At 41.0% G+C, this 25,374-nt stretch overlaps 2 protein-coding genes across 2 annotated transcripts in view; both read left to right on the top strand.

Moving 5' to 3' along the window:
* The window catches only part of tshz1 (teashirt zinc finger homeobox 1), a 33,810-nt gene extending 19,768 nt beyond the window's left edge, over nucleotides 1-14,042 (top strand). The window contains exon 3 of the mRNA XM_074613575.1: nucleotides 9,446-14,042. Within this exon, the coding sequence (XP_074469676.1) occupies nucleotides 9,446-12,789 (3,344 nt within the window). The 3' untranslated portion in view covers nucleotides 12,790-14,042. The remainder of the gene's footprint in view (nucleotides 1-9,445) is intronic.
* LOC141754781 (type-4 ice-structuring protein LS-12-like) overlaps nucleotides 1-25,374 on the top strand; it is a 409,136-nt gene that overhangs the window by 160,773 nt on the left and 222,989 nt on the right. The window lies entirely within an intron of this gene.

Below are 25,374 nucleotides of genomic sequence, written 5' to 3'. Positions count from 1 at the left end.
TGTTTTACCCCTGTCCTCCACCCCCCCTCCAACCCCCCCAAAAACCCTCCCATTAACATTACTGAAGATGGATGTGTCTTCATAGCCGAGATTGATTGCGGATATAGAGTTATGGTGCCATTTGTGTGTGCGTGTGCGAGTGTGTGCGTGTTAGTGTTAGATGGAGGGCACTTTGGGAGGCGGCGTTTGGAGCTGAAATGTGAGGGAGGCAGGCTTTTCTCTCGTTTCCAGAACCTTCCAGCCGTTCGTTGTCTGTCCGCAGTCTGATATTGTGCTCTGTTGAAGGATTGCTTCCTCTCTTCCTGCCTCTCTCTCTCTGACTGTGAAGCTGTTCATAGCCATTGTACGCACACACAGGCATGCATAGTCGCACACAGACGCAATCAGGCTGAGATGGCTACTGATACTAGTCCACTTTGAGAGCCCAGTACATAATTTACTGACTTTCTCCAGGGACCCTTTTTCAGCCTCTAATCCCTCCTCCCTCCTATCATTTCTTCTTTTGTCACTTTATTGCCATGGTCATCAGGAAAGGGAGAAAAAAAGCTGCACACATACACACTCCAAACTGCTGTGTGGTTCAGCGTATGCTTTTGTTATTTTTTTTCTTTTTTGTTACGCCCCTATGCTATTCATCAGCCTTTAAATCCTAAACTAGTGTTGAAATGAAACAGAAGTTTGTTTAATGGAGCGCCAGACTTCAGCACTAACTCGTCACTTAAGCGGGCCGAATGAAAAAGAAAATGTGGCGATGCATAAAGGATAACTGTTTTGATGGTGCACAATTGCTGGAATTTCCCCGGTGACACATCCAGTTAAAAGCACTAAAATGTTTGGGGACGTTCGGTTGTCCTGAGCAGCCTCCTGCCCCGAGGGTTTGCGGTTCTAATTAATTTCCCTGAAGTGACTTTATGGTTTTTAAAGTTATGATTTCTTTGTCTCTGAGGTCACGTTCTCACAAAGTCCTCTGCATTCTTGCGCTCGGGCTTATGTTGCATGACTGGTGTGTGGTTTGTTTTTGAATGTCTTACCGAGAAAGTAGATAAGGGTAGAGAGGAGCTGATGAAATGCTTTGATGCAGAAAGACAAAATGAGATGTGTGTGTGACTGCCCAATAGTTTTAAGGCCTAGTCATATCAGCCTTTAAATCAGCAAAATCTGTACAGTACAATCAGTAGATTCGCTCCAATTAAGTGAATCCATCAAGTTCAACTTTGGTGAACTTTGACGTATGACTTTGCGCCGTTGAGAAATAGCAAGCCGTACTGACCTTTGAGAGAAAATAGAGGATGCTAACATAGCTTAGTAGTTCTGTTGCATCATTCACTTTTAATTAAAAACCTCTGTCAGGGTGAAAACATGCTCCACAAAAGAGGAATGGTTTTCAGACAGGAGTCGAATAAACTGTGTGAACTTATTGTCCTGATAGCGACCGAGCTAATGGGCTTGCTAGCTTAGTGTTGGCATGAAATTATGAAAAATACGAGGGGAAGTAAATGACGTAGATGAAGTAGAAGAAGCCCTGAGATCTATAAAGTGCTGCAGGAATGAGTCCTAAAACCTAAATGAGTTAGCATTTTAGAACGCCCGGTTCCCTCATCCCGAAGTCAGTGTTTTCTTTTAAGATGATTAGATGTATGAAATAAGGTCTGTGGTTTACACAAGCTTAACAGATTTTAACGTTTTGTTCTACGACATAAAATACATCGATAAATACCCCACTTGTGAATTTTGAAGCTTTTACGTGTTTTAAAAAAGGCGGTTGCTTACAAGTGAGACTACAAAACGTTATCGACTCGTCCGCCTTTACAGTCTCAATGTGTATTCTTGCATTCATGCGACCGTGGTGTAGTTTGTTTATAGCATAACGTTAGCTTTTTACTTCTGGCGATCGCATTCACATTTCAAAAATCCTAAAAGTGGTGTTCATTTGTGACGATTATCTTGCTGAACAAAACGTGTAAGAATCATAAACGTGTGTTTGCCACAGAGCTTATTTTCTGCAATAATCCAAAACCCAATGGAAAAATCCCATTAGCTTTTTGTCAAGGGAACCCAGTGCGATGCTAACTTCCTGGTTGGCCTGCAAAAACACATCATCCCTGCAGCACTCTATTGTGACTGAATAGCATTAGCATCTATCCTGGCTGGTTAGCTTGTGGTCAGCCACAGTAGATCACCAACTAACACTGCGTGTTTAGCTAGTCAACAAGCTTTTAGAGACAAATATTTTGCAAAGACGCATGGATGAATTTCACTTTGTCATTTGCTGGTTTGAGTGGGTCTTTACGGTGCCTCCTTCCCACAGAGAGTAAAGGATCAGATTCTTGGAACCGTGTGTGTGTCGACATGTGCGTATGCATTTTTTTTCTCTCCCTCTGTCTCTTTTCCTTCTATGTTTTGTTCCTCAGCAGTGTACAAAGTGGATGGCCTCTGTGAATTGAGGGGAGGTCTGACAGCGTGGAGAAGGTTGATTGATGGCTTATTGTGCAACCGGACTCGGCTAGACCGAACTGGTTAGGTTGTGACCCTGTTTTGGCCCCGTGCCCTCTCATTTTCTCCTTTTTTTTGATTCTCTCCTTTTCCCTGTATCTCACCGTCTACCTCTGACACACTCTAACACACTACCGCGTAAATATACACGTATGTTCAGACCGTAAACACACTTCCCTCTTTGTGCTTCTTCCCCTCCACCCCCTCCTCGTCTTCTTTGCTGCACTAAACTCATCATTGTTGCCATCATTCATTCTTCGCTGTTTCCTTTCTTCCTTCCTCTGCCCACTTTGTTTTCTTTGTCCCTGCTCCTTCAGGACAGGTTTTGTCCCGTGAGTCATTTCATCAGGTTTCATTTTACAGCCTCTATTCATACAGTCTGAAACACTGGACACTCTCAAGAAAAGCTCAAAACGACCCTAATGGACAAATCCAGTGCCACTTTCGATTTGGTTCACCAACCAGTTCTTGCCAGCACGATAATCTACCGACGACTACAATTCCACACGAGAGACAAAGTTCGCCTAAACACCAGGCACACTAGTTTAAACTGTGGTTGAGCCTGTTTTTTCCTGCACTGATTTTCTGCTTCTATTCTCCACACAACCATAGTGATTTATGGTAATTATCCATCTTTGGGGTCATCCATCAACTGGTTGTTGCTAGGCGATGGGAGCAGCTGTTGTTTAGTCGGGGGAAGCTCCACTGTCAGGGGCAATGCAGGTGAATTCAAAAGACGGCATCTATGAAGAAAGGATGAACCGTGTTATTTTGTTAGCTTGTTAGTTTTGTGATTCCGATTTAAACAGAACACCTTTCTGTCATGTAACGGCCACTCTTGATTGAACTAAAATAGAACAACTGAAATACTTATGACAATACAGATAGTTGAATCAGAATTTTGATACGTCTAACTTCTCATGGATGGTAAAGAAAGTGACGTTTAACAAATGGCATCTGTCTGATGCAGCCCACGTTGAATCAGCGCTTGGCATTGCTTGTGTAAATCTCACTCACATCATCTTTAATTAGCATTAGTAATGCATTATCTGAGTCCGTACTTTGCCTGAAAACAAACCAGATGGTTTGAAATGTGTGCGCAGCAACCAGAGCAATGTTCGATTGTTGGGCGTGGGGGGTTTTGGCTGGAAAGCGGAGCAGAAAGGGCTGGAATCTGCCGCGCCGATGATCTAATGGCTGTTGTTTCATCTCAGAGCAAGCAGGCACTGACAGTTCAGGGAAAAGGTGATTTATAGACCACAGTCACTGTCATGGCGTGTCGAAACCGGCTCACGGGAGATCTGAACAAACAGGGAAAAAAACGGAAAGAAAGAAAGAGAGGAAAAGAAGAAGAGGAGAAACTTGCAGAGCAATTCAAGGAAGAACTGGAAATCATTTTCTTTAGATGAAAATGGCTGCAGTTCTCCAGATTAGTTGCTTTCTTTTAACGCTGAGCAGCTGTCATTTGGTCTCTCTCAGTCACACTGAGCATATATACACATATTGTACTCGTAGTGGCCTAATGAAGCTGAGCCAGTGTCTGTGTGACCCATTTAAAAAGGCTATTAGCATAATATGAGTTCAAGTAATTGCAAATTACTTGGAAACATATGTGAAAGCCCTCAGGACAGTCCAAAGTTTAGGAAAAGGTCATTTATCTAAATTTATCTTTTATAAAGAATCCAAAAGCAGTCACACAGACTCAGTGCAGGAAAACAAAAAAAGTCCAAATTTAAAATGTTGTCTGCACATGTAGCGACCAGCATGAAGAGCAGACTGTGCCGGCTGTTTTGTTTTCCCCAACCGGAAGAGTCGTGGAAGCTGAGAAGGTGGATTTGTACGACACACGAGCTATTAGAAGCCCCGGAGCTATTGTGCCATATGGTGGACTATTCCATGTGGGTTAGCGGAGGGTGGGGCAGCGGAAGGGGGGGCTGTGTTAGGTAGGCTTTTACATGTCTGGTCAAGCAAGCTGCGGGTTAAATTATGGTGAATACGTGGTATCCGTGGCTTCACTTATCTGTGCAGCTTCGTACTGTGTCGGGAGGCGGTGGCGATAATAAAACGTGCTTGAATCTAACCATAAAATCCAGTCAGTAGTTTATAATTTAGATGACAACGTAGATCTCAGATGATTCCTCTCTTTATGCAGAATTGTCTGTTGGTTTGGTAGTTGTCTTGAGGCTGAGAGGAGACTGTTGGTCTGTGCCAGTTTGCCTCAGTGTGCGTCGTTCACAGGGTAGTCCAAAGAGAGTGTCAGGTCCTATGAAACCACAGCCCGACTATCCCGGAGAGAAAAAAAAAAGAGCGAGAATGAAGAGGACGGGGGAGAGCAGAGAGAGACAGAGATTGCCTGACATACTAAGCATTACCATAATTGGCTTTTCTACATGATAGGACAGAGGAAATAATAATGTCATTTTATTTACAGCCTTCTCTCCGCTGAAACACGCACACACTCATGCACGGCGTACAGGTCAATGACACACACTGATCAGGCCTGTCCAAAGCCATCAGAGGTGAGTGGCAGGGAATGGAGGGGCCGGTGACAAAGCGAAACGGGAGAGAGAAATAAGACTGCCACGCCAGAGCTCCCATTTTGAAGGGCCACTAAACGGTGTGAGGGAGCCTCGGCGGCCGCCCCGCTCCAAATGCAGCGCTCGGCCACGCAGGGTAAATCAGCAGGGTGAAAGCTGGCGGAATTGGACATTAGCACCGCAAATGAGAGCCAGGATTGCCCTCTTCTCCGAGACAACATGAATAAATGAAGAAGGTTTAGAGGGGAAAGTGTGTGTTTTGTGTGTGTATGAAAGAGAGAGCGGGTAACAAAAAAAAAAAGAGTTGTGTTGATTGTGCCAGTGCCATGTCACACTCACGTTATCTGACCTGGTCTTGTGTTATCTCGTAGAACTGTGTTGCTAGATTTGTCACTGTAATAATAAAACATATTATAATATTTTGTGCTATTGGGCAGTCAAAGTCATACTCAATGTAGCTTTAAATTAAAAATGAATTCAGAATTCTCTTTTAAATATTTCTTTCCACTGTTAGACACAGTTGTGATGATTATACAGTATGTGTCCAGGCTCGGTTAGTTAGAGCTGGATGTCGTTTGAAATTTTAGATACTAGTGGTGAAATACTTGAATTTCTTTGACTTTTGTGATACCTTACTTTGAGGAATATAAACTGGGGCTGTCAATTGATTATAATATTTAATCGTGATTAATCGCTTGATTGTCCGTAGTTAATCATGATAAATTGCACATTTTTTTTATCTGTTCAAAATGTACCTCTAAGGGAGATTTGTCAAGTATTTAATACTCTTATCAACATGGGAGTGGGCAAATATGCTTGCTTTATGCAAACATATGTATATATTTATTATTAGACATCAATTAACAACATAAAACAATGAAAAATATTGTCCAGAATCCCTCACAGGTACTGCATTTAGCATAAAAATATGGCAAACTGACGGGCAACAACAGCTGTCAGTGTGTCAGTGTGCTGACTTGACTGTGACTTGCCCAAAACCGCATGGGATTCATTCACATATCTTGAGGTCAGAGGTCAAGGGACCAAAATTTAGGGAAAGTTTGGAGTGTTATTTAGCCTCCTTTTGACAAGCTGGTTGGTTATTGGTACCAATGGATTCTTTAGGTTTTTTAGTTTCATATGATTGCAGAATCTTCACTCTAGCTTTAAAATTGAGCCCGCTGCAACCTCCGAAATATCTATTGCGTTAAAGAAATTAGTGGCGTTAAAGCGAATTTGCGTTAACGCATTATTATCACGTTAACTTTGACAGACCTAATGTAAAGCTTTTTTTTTGTTGGACAAAAATCCCTTGTTCCATTTAAGAAATGACGCCAAACTTGACTCAGATATCAAATGTCTTAACAAAAGCAGTCATACACAAACTTTACTTGAATAAAGTTCAGTTTCAAATTTGATTTAAATCAGTAAATATCCAATTAGAGATTTAAAAAAAAAACAAGATTATGAATCTGGCCAGACATTTATTGCCAACTTTTGGTGCTCGTTGCTATGGACACATTTCAGTTGGTAAGAACAAGTATTGATATCAAGGCCTAGTCCATGTTTGCATGAGTGAATGCATGTGTGTTACACATGTTTTGGTAGCAAGGAAATCGTTATCTCGACTGTTTTATCAGCTCAGTCACATTTGTCCTTTCAAATTTGTGTAAAAAGCAAGGTGTTGTGTGTGTGTTTTTGAGTGTGTGTGTGGACATCACACAGCTTCCTGCCTTGGGGGAGGGATGTAGTCTGGGGCAGAGGTGTGTGTGTGTGTGTGACTGGGGGGATGTCCTACTGTGGTGTCACCTGTCTGCAGCAGGAAATCCTGGACTCTGGGCACAACAATAGTGACAGGCTCCTCTCCAGACGCAGATGGCTTCGCTTTCCCCCCGCCAGCCACATTGCATCCCTGCATGCACCTGACACACTGTGACACTTGACACACACACACAAGTGATCAGCCACACCTTTATTACACGCACCTACAAAGTAGCACACACGGCAGAAATTTCCCTACTTTCTCTCTCCTGATATCTCGTACTTAGTTTGTTGGATGGTGTTTAACTTGTTTCCCTGTCATGTTTTTTTCTGTAAGATTCGCGCACACACACATGCATACACACACCTCTTGTTCGCTGGCCTAAACACATCTTTTCTCCTCTCTTTTCAAAACTTCCCCTCTTTTCCCTATCCTCCCTGACAGCACAAAGTGGGCTTACGTTTTTGACTGACAACCACAACAGACACCTTCCCCCACTCCTCCCCTCCGCCCCCGTTTTAATCCCCTCCCTATCCCTCTCTCCCTCCCTCTCCTCTTCCTCTTTTGTTCTGAGTGACGCTCGAAAGCCGCCGTGTCAGCATCTTTTCCATCTCTGATTGCCTTATTAGCCGGCGGTGGCACCCGCAGCTTTTCTGACACAGATGGTGAAGGAGGAGGCTCGAGCGCGGGGGGGGTGAAAAAAAATGGCTGACTTGTGTTTGTTGTTGTTACTTTCCCCTCCCACCTCCTCTCTGGCTTGTTTGCGTGGACACTGACACCTCGGGCTGACACTGACACACTCCTGACACTGATGCCTGTCAAGGCAACATACGGAGGATGGCAGGGAAAGACTAGAATCTAGCGCCGGTGTGCTCTCCGTGTGTGAATGTGTATGTGTTTGTACTGCTGTCAGGTTTCTCTCACTTTGTCAGCTCGGCTGCTTTTGTCTTTAACTACTTTCACCACATTGATTCTGAATAGGTTCAGTTTTGCATTTATTTCAATACAGCGGGCTGCATCTTGACAGGGAGGACGAGACAGGTTGAAAGAAAGCTGTGCAGCTGCGTTGGCAAAAGGTTAAAATCTTCTAATTTAGAGACCAACTCAAGTGAATGCGTTCAGTGTAGCCTGTGTATAATTACAATCTTACAGTTAAGAGCAAAACTAGCCCAGGAATAGTTTAATTAAAAAGAGGAAGGTTGTACATTTGAGCATGTACGTTCTCTCTCACTCACACACACACTTTCACACACATACGGGGCTGAGAGTTGCAGCTGTTGGACCTCCAGCTTTTCCCAGGCAGCAGTAACTGGCACCTCACAAACATCAGGTATTATGTCCATTCCGATTATGGGATAGAGAGCTACATGCTGTTTGAAGCTGACAGCACATCTGCCTCCTCACTGGAGACTGATTCTGGCACCTCAGACAAGCATCTTACGAGGAATGGATTGGGGGGAGCTGCCTTAGCATATTTCTCCTTCTCCCTTCTTCTCTGTAATATTTCTCTCTTAATCTGGTCCCAGGATCAAATATAAACCTTTTCATCTTTTTGTTATTATTAAGAATTATTCCTTTTTAATTTCTTCATTTTTTTATTTTAGCTCATCTGGAGTTTAAAAGATGAAGCTGATTTTATAATTTTCGGAACAAATGATTTGTGAAAAGACAGTTAAAGAGAGTGGGCAGCCATTTTCCATTGATACTATAAATCTCTCTCTCTTCTTTTAAAATGGCACACTTGAAGCTGTGAGTACTCTGGGAGCATAGGCAGTAACAACACGGCTTGTCATGTCCACTGCCCGTTTCCTAGCATCACGCTGTGAGGACTTCCACAGCCGATGCCAAGTTGACTCCAGCCAACCATGGCTTGGCACGGCTGATGCAGCTGGCATTTTCCTCCACTATCTCTTACTTGTGAATCCATAGTATGTGTGGCACGTTGGAAGAAGAGAGCAAATCAAAGTCAGAAACAGATCTGCGGTCGCTATACAGCAGCAAAATAGACAATGAAATACTCTGCATAGAGTATATGGCTGTAGGCTGCTCTGGCATTTCAATTTGCTGATAAGGAAAAATGTTTTATATTTGATGAATATACTGAAATGTTTGCACATATGCAGTAAATTCATCTTATTAATTACCACTCAGTATATGTTGTGAAGGAAGCATCAAAGTGAGTCTTCAGCAGAGCAATCAGTGAGGCACATTTTCCTCTTTCCTGTTATTTTTTTTTCAATTGTGAGGAGACAAAAATGTCTTCATTTCTATTGGGATGTAACAGATCTCACCACATGATTAATAAGTATCATCTTCGCTGAGGATTTGTTCTCTGTGTAATTTGAAATTTTGCTTGTTTTTAGTTTTTAAACTAAGCAGAAACATTTCTTATGCTCTCTACCCTTGCTGAGCTGTAGTGTTCAATAGCTTCATTAGGCAGCACAGAGAAGAGGATTATTTGTCACTGTCAAGATATGGATGTTTGCCACTTTATTATTGCAAACCTGTGTCCTCTTCTGGGACAATTGACAAAAATCTCTTTAGGATTATTGCACATACCTCCATCATATAGTAAGGGTAGTAGATCCATAACTGGTGTCATTCTATGTATAAACAAAATCTAATGCCACTTTTCCGCTCTTGTGTCTTCCAGCTTATGGACCTGAGGATGAAGTTACAGGGGATAAGATTGATGAAGAGGAACATCTGCAAGATGACGGCCTTTCCCTGGATGGTCAAGATGCAGACTATCTTTTCAATGATGACGAGGAAGCAGGTGATCGTTTCAGCTGCCAAAACTCTCCACTCAGCAATGGCACCAACCCAGACGCTGGGTACGCCTCTCCACTCAGCACCACCAGCGAACACCTGGTGGACCTCAAGACCACGTCCACCTTCAGTGATCAGGACAAGGTAGAGGAGAAGCTAGGGGAGAGCACAGAGCCCATCAATGGCCTCTCGCTACAGGACAGTCTGGCAAAAATGAAATCCGTCTATGCAAACCTGATCTCGGATGCCTCCTGGTCCAGCATCGCTATGGACATGCTTAAAAGTAAACAAGGGAACAATTACGCAGCTAGCAACGACAATGGGAGCAATCGCAAAGGGAGCAATGGGTTCCTGAACAGTCACAGCCCAGGCAACATCCATCTGAAGAGCAGATGTAGCACTAGCAACGCCTCAGCCACCACTAATATTACCATCAGCAGTACCACCACCAGAGCAGTGTCGAGCAACAACACCTGTGTAAACTCTGGCAACGCAGGAGGATTAGCTTATGACTGGCACCAGGCAGCGTTGGCCAAAACCTTCCAGCATACCCCATACCAGCTGCTTCCTGAGCCAAGCCTTTTCAGCACCGTGCAGCTTTACAGGCAAAACAATAAGCTCTATGGCCCGGTGTTTACTGGTGCCAGCAAGTTCAGGTGCAAGGACTGTAGTGGTGCCTATGACACTTTGGTTGGCCTGACGGTGCACATGAACGAGACGGGCCACTACCGTGATGACAATAAGGATACCGAGGATGATCGAAGCAGGAGGTGGTCCAAGCCACGTAAGCGTTCTCTGCTGGAGATGGAAGGCAAAGAAGATGCCCAGAAAGTTCTTAAATGCATGTACTGTGGCCACTCGTTCGAATCCTTGCAAGACCTCAGTGTTCATATGATCAAAACAAAACACTATCAGAAAGTGCCTCTAAAAGAACCAATGTCAGCTCTCACCGCAAAGCTGGTACCCCCGACCAAAAAAAGAGCATTTCAAGACTTGATGTCCCCGAGCTCGCCAGAGTCCGTCTCATCTGGCATACTCCTGGGAGAGTCTCCCAAAGACCAAAAAATGACCAATCCTTACGTCACTCCAAACAATCGATACGGTTACCAAAACGGCGCCAGTTATACTTGGCAGTTTGAGGCCCGCAAGGCACAAATTCTCAAATGCATGGAATGTGGCAGTTCACATGACACCTTGCAACAACTGACAGCCCATATGATGGTCACAGGGCACTTTCTCAAAGTAACCAATTCAGCCTCTAAAAAGGGTAAGCAGTTAGTTTTTGATCCTGTTGTTGAGGAGAAATTTCAGTCAATTCCTCTGCCACCGACTACCACACGACTCCCAGCACCCAATGGGAAATCGCAGCCTGACTCCCCGTTGCAGCCCACTAGCCCTGAGGAAAAACACGAAGAAATGAAAGATGATGAGGCAGAGGAGGAGAAAATGGAAGCGATGGAACCAGAGAAGAAAATAAAACAGGAGAAAGAAGATCCTCCTGAAAAAGCTGATAAACCTAGAAAGGCCAGATCTTACCAATATCTGAGAGAAGAAGACTTGGAAGAGGCGCCTAAAGGTGGCTTGGACATCCTAAAGTCTTTAGAGAATACAGTTTCAAGTGCAATCAGCAAGGCCCAAACAGGCTCACCAACCTGGGGGGGATACCCCAGCATTCATGCTGCCTATCAACTCCATGGATCCTTGAAGTCTACTTTTCCGTCATGTGCACAAGTTCAACCTTTGTTCAGCAGCAACAGCTTGAAGGTACTGTCCGCTGATTTGGGCACTCTGATCCATTCACCAAATAGCCCCTCTCCACCTCCAAGTCACAAGAGCAATGTGCTGGCTATGGAGGAGCTGGTTGAGAAAGTGACAGGGAAACCTTCAGTTAAGAGTGAAAAAGAGGAAAAAACTGTACAGAGTAAGGGCAGGTCTGCAAAGTCTCCCTTGCCAAATCCTAAAGACAAACAGGCTTCACCCAATCCAGAAAACAGCTCAAGGGCAGTGAAAAGCACTGCAGTAGAGGACCAGAGTGATTCAAGAGGCAAAGAAGGAGAGCAGACAGAGAGCAGAGTAGAGACACAGATAAAGAGTGAACTTGATTCACCAAAAAAGCCTGTAAGCAATGGCTGCAATAACCTGAGCATCATCACCGACCACTCGCCTGAACAACCACTTGTGAACCCTCTCAGTGCTTTGCAGTCTATCATGAACAACCACTTGGGGAAAGCTGCAAAAGTGGCCACCCCCTTTGTGGACCCTTTTGCGATGCTTTATAAGATCAACAGCAACTCAGCTCAGATTAAGTCACCCGAGCCTGTGAGTCAGTGCTACGATGACGATGATGATCAGCCCATGGACTTGACAAAATCCAAAAACGCCAATGGAAGCACACCTAAGGGTGCTTCTACACCAAACAATAATGGCAGCGTAAACAACAGCAAACCAGCTTTCAAAGATTTCTCACAGTCCTCGTCTGTGCCCTTGCGGGAGAATGCTTTGATGGATATTTCAGACATGGTCAAAAATCTGACTGGCCGTCTGACACCGAAGTCTACGACCCCTTCTTCCGTCTCTGAGAAATCAGACCTTGATGGTTGTACTTTTGAGGACAGCTTGGACGAGCTGTCGCCCATCCAAAGACGGAAGGGCAGACAGTCAAACTGGAATCCCCAGCACCTCCTGATCCTCCAGGCCCAGTTTGTCTCCAGTCTTAGGGAGACTCCTGACGGAAAGATGGTGATGACTGACTTGGGACCCCAGGAACGGGTCCACATCTGTAAATTCACTGGTCTTTCCATGACTACTATCTCACATTGGCTGGCCAATGTAAAATACCAGTTAAAGCGGACAGGGTGCACAAAGTTCCTAAAAAATATTGAGTCTGGCCAACCTTTGTTTTTGTGCAGTGACTGTGCTTCCCAGTTCAGGACTCCCTCCTCCTACATTCACCACTTGGAGTCCCACCTTGGGTTTACCCTGAAGGACCTCTCAAAGCTTACCATAGATTTAATAGACCAGCAAGCAGTCAGCAGAATAGAGGACAAGACTTTTAGCTCCTCTGGACTTTCAGAAGAAGACACTGGCTCAGTATATCAGTGCAAACTGTGCAATCGGACATTTTTGAGCAAACATGCAATCAAATTGCACCTTTGCAAATCACACGGAAAGTCGCCTGAGGACCATCTTATCTTTGTGAAAGAGTTGGACAAGTTCGACAAACAATGAAGATAAAGCTGATAGCATGACAGATTACTGTTGCACTATACACTTCAAGCTACAATCTGTCATAACAGATAGTGCCACAACTGTATTGACACATATTGTAATGAAAACATGGTAGCTTTAATACCACATACTGTAATTATTCAGTTATCCATAAATAACAGGACCTTGCGCTGCAGAGGCTCAAAACTACAATATAAAAGTTGAACTTTTGGTAACATAAACGTACCAAATTGGTGCAGCAGCCATGGCACTATATAGTCACTGACTGATTGTTGCTTTCCTAATGCACTGCATCTAATCTGAGCCTTTGGGAAAAGTCCATCCGTTGTTTTAAAACTGGACCACGCTCTTATTTTGATCACTGATTTTGAATGATTTTTTTCAAGATGAATATATTTCAACACAACTTGCATATTATTTATGAGACAGTTTGTGCATGTCTTTTATGTAAAACAGTGAGCATATTATATCTAATGAAATTTCAACCATGATGATCCCTGTTTATCAAATTGCAGGTTTAGCTGTTTAAATGAAGGTATATGGTTATGAAAGTAGCCACGTGAAAGATGATGTTCTAAAATATTAAGATGATTTCAGCACTTTAAGGAAGTGTAAATTGATGAAGAAATGTGTGGGTAAAAATGACAACACATCATCGTTTTGAGTTTTAATTTCCTTGACCAACATGGCAATTTTGGGGACTAACTATAATATTGTTTTGTATTTGCCATTAAATCACATAAATTCTTACAAAAATTGTTGAGAATATTTGTTTCTCTAGTAAAATATCATTTCCTGGTTGTTTCAACATGTACAGTATTTGCGTTAGTAGGCTACCAATTTTATTATTGTGAAGCTACAGTTGTAAAAATTAATGAAGTTTAAAAGTTATTGTATGAATAATCAGCAAGTATGTATACATGTATGTCAGCATATCTTGCTCTTTACAGTTCAACATTATTTGTACTGTGTGCATTTTTATAATGTTATTTTCTAGACAAATATGGGGGAAATGTATAAAACTACAGAATATTGTCGGACCACAATGTCCTTTTTCAGTGAAAAGTAGGTCCTTCAATGTGGTTTACATAGACTTTTACTGGCATCTGCTCTGATGCATGGTCCTGTACATAACGTTGAAAAGGTAAATTCTCACCCAATGATAGATTCCCAGGTTTTATCATCAACCCAATTATTCAGAATGGCATTCTTTTATCCTCAGTTGTAAAATAAACTCCATGTCCTGGATTAAATTGTGGTGTTGTTTGAGTGATTTTGGGAGAGTGTGAAATCAGAACCTGAAACACAATATCATACTGAAAACTCCTGCCAATGTTTTTATGCCTCCGTGCCAGCCGTGGCTTGAGGCATTATGTTACGGGTTATATGCCCGCCTGCCCGTCTGTCCACCGCCCGTCCATCCATCCATCCATCCATCCACCCGTCTGTCCGTCCCATTCTCGTGAAGTGATATCTCAGGAACATCCCTTAGGGAATTTCTTCAAATTTGGCACAAACGTTCACTTGGACTCTAGGATGAACTGATGAGAATTTGATTGTCAAAGGTCAAAGGTCGCTGTGACCTTACAAAAAAACGTTTTTGGGCCATAATTCAAGAATTCATATGCTAATTATGACAATTTTACACATGTCTAATAGGATAAAACGATGAAGTGATGACATTTTGGACAGACATTTGGATGTAAACTGCAACTTGACTGGTTGGCGGAGGCAGTAATTTGAGTTTTCAATAATGTCTGTTCTGTTGTCCTTTTTAAATACATAAATAAAATACACACATTTAAAAGTAAATATAAACAGAATGAAAAAAAATTAATGAAAAAATAAATGAGTAACTAAAAAATAAATGCAAAAATAAATAAACACAAAAATAAATAGATACATTTAAAAATAAATACATAAATAAATGAAAGGGAAAATTAAACAGGAGTAAATAAATAAGGGAATTCATCCAAAGAAAAATAAATAAAGAAGCAAATTAAAACAGAAATATCAGTTTGTCACATTTTATAAATTAATTAATGGCTAGATTTGTTTTTTTAATATTTTTTGCTACATTTAATGACATATTCATTTATTTATTTATATATTGAGTCATTTACATATTTATTCTTTTTTTTAATTTTATTTTGGCAGGTCCTGTCCTCCATAGCGCTGCAAAAAAAAACTTAAGTTACAAGTTGTAAATCATCATCTATTCGTATACGAACAGGGGCTTAATCCTACCTGGAAGTTAATAAATTGCATCCTGACCCAGGTATGCTTTGAGTAAAGGATTGTTTTGCATTACAGTTACAAAGTTTGGCACAACACAAAATCGGGGGAAATACCCACCAGTTCACTATAATATGGATGTGTGGAGCTTCTTAGATTTTTTAAACTGACTGAATTGAGGATGCCAGCTGTCACTTAGGTGGTCATCATACTACAGGTATCGACAGTACAGCGTGCCCTTATTCCAGATTGCACTGAAATGTCCATCCATCCATCTACTGTACTGTCAGGATCATAAATACAATCCAGTGTGACAGACTGGCAATTTGAAAACGTTTGACAGCTGTGGTACTCTGGCTTTAAGCAGACAAACAGATAGTCTGATTTTTTTTCTGGATGTGTGTATAAATGAACTCTTCATGGGGGATTGAGGGGCTCAAAGAGGGTCGAGTTTGAACATCTCAGGGCACTTATGGGGAGGAACGCTATAGGTTCAAATCCAGTATTCACCCCCACCCTTTGGGATTCATTGTGATGCACCAACAGCGACACTTTATTGGGACAAACAGTGACTGCCACCTCAAATACCCTCATTTTTTTGTCCTCAAGGGAAGCTACGGGCAGCACACTCTGGATCATCTCCAGGTCCCACTGAAGGAGCAGCAGCTTTCCCACTGTGAGCCACAGCTCTTCTAAGTCTGAGCAACTTCCATTATAAGAACTGAAGTGTGTTTGAAAACAGTGTATTCCCTGCAACAGGTTTCAGAGATCATCCTGCTGTAGAGTCATGATCTCTGACTCTGACATGGCTACAAGCTCACAGTCTCCTCAGGAGGTGCCAGACAGAGCTGAGTCCCTTTGGGTTAGGATGATATATAGCAACTCCTTTCAGACTGCTCAAGTTTGAAAAGCAATGAAAAGAAGCACTTGAAATCACAGTTATTGTCTGTGGCATAGAAAGGGACTATTTACTTTGATTGACACTCTGGTGGGCTAATTGGGTGACCTGTTGCAGTGCAACCTGACTAGTCAATCAGTGGAGGCTCCCAGCGCACCTTGCTGTGTTGATCCACCATCTTTGGTGCACATGTTTCGGCAATATACTACCTGCTTTGCTCGGACTCTGTGAAGGCTAAAATCGTACATGGAGGTTTAAATTCAACTCTGCGGTCCTGTCGGGAAGTCCAGGGATTCAAACTGTTCAGCGGTGAGTGAGGAAAATGTGATAGCTGTTTACAATGTAAAATGCCATAGGCTTATGCTAGTAAGGTCAGCAAAGTGGTGTGTGGCTAGCAAACCACGATTCTGTTGCCTGAGAATTGTGTTTTTGTATTTGTTTGAAGGTTAAATGTTGCCACTGTTAAGCCATGCTATTTATGTAGATTACTGTGTTAAATGTAAAGAAAGCTCTGCTGCATGTTTATTTAATTAAAGGTCCCATATCATGCTCATTTTCAGGTTCTTACTTGTATTTTGTGTTTCTACTAGAACATGTTTACGTGCTGTAATGTTAAAAAAAAACTTTATTTCCCTCATACTGTCAGCCTGAATATGCCTGTATTCACCCTCTGTCTGAAACGCTCCATTTTAGTGCATTTTGAGGGAATTGCAACAGAATTGCGTTGCTAGGCAACAGCTTGGGTCCATGTGTACTTCCTGTCAGCTGATGACATTCACATACACTGCAACCAGGAATAAACTGGGACACATTTAGAATGTTTATGTTTAAAATTTGTGTCAAGGGTCTAAATATTGTATATTTGTGACATCACAAATGGGCAGAAATCCTGACAGCTTGTGTCAAATGCAGAGTTACTGATTACAGGCTGTGTGTATTTCCCTGTAGTTTGAGTGTTCAGATACTTTCACAGTATTTATATAGGACTTAAGCCTGCTTTATAATAAAAAAACATGAAAATCTCACTTTTTTATAATATGGGACCTTTAAGAAACTATATTTTTGTTGTACAACAGAGCCATTAATAATTGGTGATGAAGTCTTAGAAGCTAGTAGATATGACCTGTGTTGATAACTTTACATGGATGTGTGACCTGTCTATAGGTCAGGTTTTGGTAAAGATCTTGGGACAGTCCAGGTGCCAAGGTGGACATCATGAAGAATAGAGATTCCAGTTAGCTGGATGGTGAACAGGACCTTGAGGAAGATCATGCAGACCTGCTTCTGAGGCCGGGTTGTTCTTCTCCACTTCATGAGGTACGGTAGGAAAGAGAACTATACAAACACAGATTGGGCCCAAACGATTGATCCGCCAATTTGACATAAAGACTACACTCAGGGACATTTAGGTGCACACTTTATTATTTTATAGGGCTGCAGATATCGATTATTTTAGTAATCTAGTATTCTACTGATTATTCCATTGATGGATTTATTGATCAAATAAAAAAATATTTTTGCTTTATTAAGGAGCAATAGTAAATATACAAAAGAGAAAATAAGACAGGTCTTTTAAAATGAAAATTTAATTGGTTTCCTTTTTAGAAAAATCTACATTTTTATTACTTACATTTTATACAACAACCCATTTAGTGCATTTAAGTGCCATATCACATTCTGGGTTTTAAAACATTTTCTGAAATGCAAACAAATAAATAAAAAATAAATTTCAATTTGCTTTAAAAAGGTACACATCTTATGAACTCCTGTAAAGGTACCAAAACTTGAACTGATCAAACTGTGATGATTTGTTTGAATTAAAAATCTATATTAATTAATTAATATTCAGGAGTCGTGCTCTCTGTTTGCTCTTGCTGCATGTATCTTTAAAGAATTTAATATAACTTAAAATATGCATTGCTTGCACCTTACAAAAGCAAACGCACTTTTAACATAAATGGAAAATAAATTGAAAAGTTGCAGCTTTACGGGAGGTTACGCTGCTGGACTACTTCTTGTCAAGATACTGACTTGAGTCCTGTTGTCACAGTGAGGTTGCCGGGACAGTTAAGTAGTAGTCCGTCACATAACACCTCGTAAAACCTCAACTTATTGTCTAAACAAACAACGTGTTAATTAGTAAGGTTTGGAGGTGCTGTTTGGTGGATTTTGTTACCTTTGGACAGAGCCAGGCACTTTTCCAGTTGCAGTAATGTACCAGCAGGTGCTACGAGAAGAAAGACAACTTTGCAAAGTTTATGAAGCAGACATAACTCGCTGCATTAATGCTAAAATGTCCATTTTCGCTTTAATATTTGAGGGTAGAGCAAAAGGTCTGGCTCAACTGGCTGGTAGGACGATGGTCAGAAATACTCTGTAGCATACAGTATAGCCCTGCTGAGTGAACACTCAGCATGAATTTTCTAATGAAGTAGCTTGTGAGCACAACTTTGAAGGTGTTTTGCATATTTCTTTTGCTACATGGCACCTTGTTAGTATGACACATTTTCATATAGTGTTAAATGAATGTGAGGTTTTTCAATTCAGACTCAACGATGAGCCCAAATCAGTGAATGTGTACGAGCAATTTCAAATAGAGACATAATCCCTTTTAGGGGGGAAAAAAGTGAATAAAACATTGTCATAAAAAAACAGGATTTGACTTTATGGTTTAACATCGAGCTAAGCTTTATAGTTCAGCTAGTGAGACACCTGATAAAAGAGGCCATGGCATTTCTCCACTGAAGGTATTTAAGTCGACATGCTCCCACCCCACGCAGCTCTTGAACAGTAGCCTGAGGCATTTTCCTCAAGAAACAATAGAGTCCCAGTGCCTCGCAGCGTGCTCTGTGTGGCGGGGAAACATAAGAAGCAGCAGTGAGAAATGCAGTGAACAGTCACATACAATAGAAGTCACATGTGTGATTAGCAGGAGCTAATGTACAGCAAGTTAACTAATGGAAGACTGATTAACAGAAATACAAAATAAACAGGATATGAAAGCATTTGAAAGGACCTTCAACTTCTTTGTCATTAATAATTGTCTCTTTAAAGAAACTTGAGTTTAGAAAAACTTCATACAGTCAGAAAAGGGCATAATCCACTTTCAACTTTGGAGATTTTACCAGTTTACTTTCTGTGGATGACATTTTTTTCTGCAATATTTTCACGATATGATTTTATTGCAATTTTAAACATTTTGCGATATGCTAAGTATTGACATAAGATATATTTCGATTTGTTACCTTTTTTCAACTGCAAATTATACAGTTTTTCAACATCTGTTTTATCTAATAAGATACAGTTTTCACTCTGTTCATCTCAGAGTTTTCATTCACATATCTTGAGGTCAGAGGTCAAGGGAGCTCTTTGAAAATGGCCATGCCAGTTTTTCTTGCCAATATTTGGCGTAACGTCGGAGCGTTATTTAGTGTTCTTCCGAGGGATTAACCAATCCGACTTTTTTAGTCCCGATAGCGATACCTGAGCTTTGGGTATCGGCCGAGTATCAATAAACTGTATGCCTCACTGTGTGGAAGTGACTGGGATCATTCTTTCATGTGTAAGGAAACAGCAGGCTTGACTTAAACATTGCTTTCATAACTTTGTAAAACAAAATGTGATAAATAAATGCATAGATATACATTTACTAAACTGTAATTTATTATTATATTAATAAATCTTACACCAGCAACTTGGTAAAAAAAATTAAATTAAAATAACAGGAATTGTAATTCAAGTGGAAACCTTTTGATGCAGCAACAAATTGGTAAAAACTTAAACAGCAATTAAAATTCCAGTGTATATTGTATATAGTATATAAAGATAAATCTGAATTGAATAGGTCAGCTCCCTTGTCACCGATACCAGATCCAGCTATTTGAGTCAGTATCGACCCGATATCCGATACAGTATCGGTGCATCCCTAGTCCTTCCCGACAAGCTAACATGACATGTTGGCACCAATCAATTCCTCAGGTTTTCTAGTTTCATATGATACCAGTATCTTCACTTTAGCTTGAGCCTGCTACAACCTCTCAAAGACAGAATAGCAGCGGGACGTTGGATCGTTAAGAGGTTAATAGTTTATATAATAATAGATTGATACTTGACATCCGTGTAGCAACACAATATTGCGACACAAAGTATCGAAATATTATGATTTATCGATTTTTTTCCCACCGCTCCTATTGAAAGGAGTCATTAGTTGCAACACCTTGAGTGACAACTCTTTTTTGCCTTTTATAATCGGGCGAAAAAATTTAACTAAAAGACCTGTGAATAAAAAATGTTAACACGTGCACATACAACATCGTTACATATAGGATCTAAATTATAACTGCTTTTGTAGACTTTGAGGTGTCCCATTCAGGATCATTCAGTTGGTACATTTAATATGATGTTGTCTCATACATGGTCTCTAAAACAAGCCATCTTTGTCTTGTCACAACAGATACAAAAGCTCCACGTATGACTTTGTCAGGCAGTCGATGTTTTGTTTGTTCTCTCGTGACTCTCGTTTGCTTTAAAGCAAACACAAAATAAATTGGCTCCATGTCATCACCATTACCAGGTGAGCAGAGAGCTCACGAGACAGCGGCACAAATCTGATGTTAAACAAAAGGGTGTTTATGACAAGAGGCGTCGTGATGCAGCCTGTTATCCATTTATAATAATCACAACGGAAAGCTTCGAGTCGCAGTAAGCTGCTCCGCTGCTGAGTGGTAACATCTGTACATGCATGAAGTATTACGTGTCAGCGAGATGCACACGATGGCGCGGGCAGTGTTTGAATCCTTGTGACATGCATATCATGTGTACTCATGCCGACAGCAAGGATTTGGTGAATTAACCTCGCGCTCTCTTGTCCCCCCTCGCTGCTTTCTGGGCAACCTCAGAGCTCTGTACGACAAGACCTCGCTTTCTAAACACGTGTGCTCTCTAGAGGGAAGGATATCTAGAGGAAATCCCTCTCCTCTACAGTAATGTGCTGAACATGCTGCTGAATAAAACGCTTTCATGTGTGCTGTTTCGGAAGGAGAATGGTTACTGGAAGGACATGTCTGTGATTCTGGTTCATATTAGGGCTATAAGCATGAGTGTGGGTTTGATTTCAAAAGTAGGGGGATGGAAAACAAATATATGTAAACTGCTGTATTCTTAGGAGAATATTAACTTTGAATCTAAATATATTTACACATCAGGGTACAAAATTAGCACCAGCCACCAGCTGGTTCATTCTCATTCACTAGCCATTTAGCCCACATAATATTTCTAAATTCAAAACCTTATAGAGAGTATCTTCTTCTCAAGCTGCCGATTACCCCGAAAGACAAGACAAGACAAGACAGGGCTACAAAGTCAACGCACTGCTTTCCTAAAGCTTATTGCTGTGAGTGTACGGTAATAATCGAAAGCGACCTACATGACCTTATTAACATATTTTATCTACTCAGAGATTCACTCACCTGGACTATGACAGCTGGACACTAAGATGGTACTGTGTACAGAGACTTTAGTTAGTGAATCAAATTGAAATGCTAAAAATGTATAGAATTTGTACCACTTTCTAATAAGGTGCGCTTTATTAAGTGTTTATAAGTTGTAACTAATGGCTTTATTAACCTTTTCAACCCTGCCCCCTTTTTCATAGACCCATTTTTGAGCTTTGTTTACAGTTGTGTACAGTTTAGGGGGATAAATAACAGGGAGATACCTTCACTCTAGCTCTAAACTGATCCTGCTGCAGCCTCTGAGAAAGTAAAGTTGGCCCCCTCAAGGAGTGGAAGAGGTTAACGCTTAACAAATCAATTTCTAATGCTTCATAAATCACAACCTTCGGTTGCCAAGTTGTGAAAATTCCCTTTGGCTGCTATTTTTTCCTTTCTATTTACTAATAATGTTGTTTTAAATGTTGGTAATCAATCAATAAATGTGCGAGCTCTTTTCTCTGAAGTGCATTCAGTTAAAAAGATTTTTCACAACCCAAAAGTTGTTCTTATCATTGGCTTATAACTGCTCTATAAAGCTTTAGTAAATGTTTAACCATTAATATTGCCATTAGTTACAATTCATAATCCTGTTTTAATGGAAAAAGTGATAGAGAACTTGGAAAAAGGGAGGAGGGACATCACAGTTTGTTTAGGCAACAGAACTACTTGGTTAGGTTTATGAAAAGTTTGTGGTTTGCATTAAAATAAGTACATTAAGTATGTCTGTTATGTAACAAAAGTGAGGTAAAATAAGTCAATGGTGACTTTGCTTTCACACGGGACACAAACAGCAGCTTCTTGGGTGAAAGTCCTGTGTTTGATTGACCCATCCAACCACCCTGACCTCTTCTCTACGTGGACTTTGTCGCTCTTTATACTACGTCACCTGACTTCCTTAGAGGCAGATCTGCTAACCTGGCACATGATTACGTCGTTACATACAAATTATAATGCATTACTTTTTGTTGGTATAAGTACGAATAGTGAATGAGAACGACCTGGAACATGACTGCACTCCATTCAGCTATTAAAATACTTTCTAAACAAGCATTTATCTATTATTTTATTGTCAGTTTTGGTTGTTCTTACTTTTGCTGGTTGCTTCCCTCAAAAGAGTCTGGTAGTAAAGCTAAATGTTCAAGAATACTCAGGTGTTGTTGACCGTTCATACCAGTGATTATTAGTTTGACATCATTTCAGATGATGACTGTGATGGTGTCTGAACTTGTAACTTGGCATCTGTCAGAAGTGATCTCACTTGTTTCTCACATAACAAATAAATATTCCTGAAGTGGCAGACTCATTTCTTACCGCTGCAGCCGTTCTGACAGCAAAACAATATAGCACCTTAAATTTTAGTAAAAACATTAAGCCTCAATGCAGGATTTGAAGGGAAGCTGAAGGTTTAAAATCACTCGAGACATCTCATCATGGACAGAGAGTTCAATCCGATCGCTTGTTGACACGTTTGTCCCCGCTGAGATCTGCAGGCAGTCAAAACCATCTTGTAAAGTGTTGTGTACCTGTCAGGAATGAGCCTTGTTTTGGAAGATACAGACGACATAATTCATCAGGCCGAGGGAGAGGCTCTTGAAGAATGGAGAAGTGACAAAGTCGATTCTTTCGAGAATAATGACGGCTGCCAGCGTGCTGAATGGATGGAGTGTCTTTTAGGATCCATCAAAGCCTTTTTCCATCGCTGTAAAGCCCACAGGTGTGAAGTGAAGCGCCGTCACTGTTGTGTCAAAGTGTCTGAAATATTGAGACATTTATATATAAATGTGATATTTTTTTTTTATTTTTTTTTTTTTGGTGGATGCCGTAATTTCACCATTATATTATTTCATTTATTCAATCGATGGAGTGGACCTACTGCAAAAAGTGGGCACACAATAAAAGAGCACTTGAGAAGAGAGCTGTGGGGGAAGAAACATTCAAATAATTTACTAAAGTAAAAGTAGCAATACCACACTATACAACATAGTATACTCAATTACAAGTAAAAGTACAGAATTTTAGCAACAAAATGTACCGAGTATCAAGTAAAAGCACTTGTTATGCAGATTGGATTGCAGATTTATCAATGCTATATGACCATTATTGATGAAGTACTGTGCAAGCGTTACTTTAATGTTGTAGCTCAGTTGGCCGATGCGGAGATACAGTCATTTTGACTACACTGATGTTTAATCTATAATAACTAGGGCTGTCAAAGTTAACGTGATAATAAAATATTAACACAAATTCATTTTAACGCCACTCCATTGGTACCAACCATGTCATACGAGCTTTTTGGGAAGGAGGCTAAATAAAGCTTTGAACTTGCGCTACATTTTGGGGAGGAAAAACTGCCATGGTCGTTTTCAAAGGGGTCCCTTGACCTCTGACCTCAAGATATGTGAATGAAAATGGGTTCTATGGGTACCCACGAGTCTCCCCTTTACAGACATGCCCACTTTATTATAATCACATGCAGTTTGGGGCAAGTCATAGTCAAGTCAGCACACTGACACACTGACAGCTGTTGTTGCCTGTTGGGCTGCAGTTTGCCATGTTATGATTTGAGCATATGTTTTTATGCTAAATGCAGTACCTGTGAGGGTTTCTGGACAATATTTGTCATTGTTTTGTGTTGTTAATTGATTTCCAATAATATATACATATATTTGCATAGAGCAAACATATTAGTCCACTCCCATGTTGATAAGAGTATTAAATACTTGACAAATCTCCCTTTAAGGTACATTTTGAACAGATAAAAATGGTTTACTCGGGTAAAGTACCTGAGCAAATGTACCTAAATAAATTTACTTTCCACCACTACAAAACAGAAATTTTTTTAGTACGGGTTCCACTACAGGGATAAACAGATCTACTTCTTGTTTTCAATTTTTAGGACTTCTTCATGACCAGAAAATCGCATTGTTTTCTTCTTCTTGCCAATATATACTGTATACCTTTTCATATGGGCTGAAGCATTTTATTTTATGTAATTAACAATTTCTAAATTCTCTCTCTAAACTGGAAAACAAACATTTTCACATTGGCCGCAAGGTGTTTGAGTGTCTGTGTGTGTATGTGTTTAATAACAGACTTTGCATGTTCCTATTGGAGTTTGGATACGTGCTATTTAGAACCTAAGAAAAGGTAAATAGGTTACACCCGTGGTGCTGTGCTCCCCCTCACAAATCCCTCATTATTTTGAACTATTCCTGGTATTGGTTGCCAGGTTTGAATGTCAAATGTCGTATTTATTTCATCTTGAGCTGTGGGAGAAACCACTGTCATGTGGTTGGGTTTAGACCCTTGGACAGTGTGACGAGTCTCATTCACATTCTGTCCAAACCTGACATCATTTGCATGAGAATAAGCCCAAACTCTGCAAACGTGACACGTCCCAGACAAGGGATCACAACTTGGCTGTCATATTAGGCCGGTAAATTCAGGTGACATGGATCCTGTGTCCTCATCTGGGCCAACCTGACAGTGGTTCATGTTCCCTGCTGTCTTTTTCTGAGGGGCTTTGTGAGGGGGGGGTTGCTTTTAATCAGCATGACGAACCCTGCCACCCCCTGCGCGCACACACACACACACACAAGTACACACTCTCGCACTCACACACGTGTGTGAGAGTGGGCATATGCTGAGGGGCAGTGGGCTGGCCGTTGTGCCATCATTAGTCCAAGCCTACGCGGCAAGCTTCTGACACATGTCGAAGGAGCTTCATTCGACCTACAGAAGGTGCATCCGCATTATGCAAAGGTAGCAGTGTCTTTATGTGCAGCACTACTGTCAGAGGCTTGAAGGAAGAACTGAGGAAGGAAGTGCAGGGGCCCGGGGGGAGAGAGGGAGAGAGAGAGAGAGAGGGGAGGAACAGACATGGAGAGAGAGAAGCTGAAAATCAATAAGAGAGCTGGAGGAATCTGTTTTAAGCAATAATTATGCGCTGAAAAGTCGTAT

The sequence above is a fragment of the Sebastes fasciatus genome, chromosome 17, assembly GCF_043250625.1.
Source record: "Sebastes fasciatus isolate fSebFas1 chromosome 17, fSebFas1.pri, whole genome shotgun sequence".
NCBI classification, from domain to species: Eukaryota; Metazoa; Chordata; class Actinopteri; order Perciformes; family Sebastidae; genus Sebastes; species Sebastes fasciatus.
Note: the sequence above shows the minus strand (reverse complement) of the source record. Positions and strands in the feature narration are given on the sequence as shown.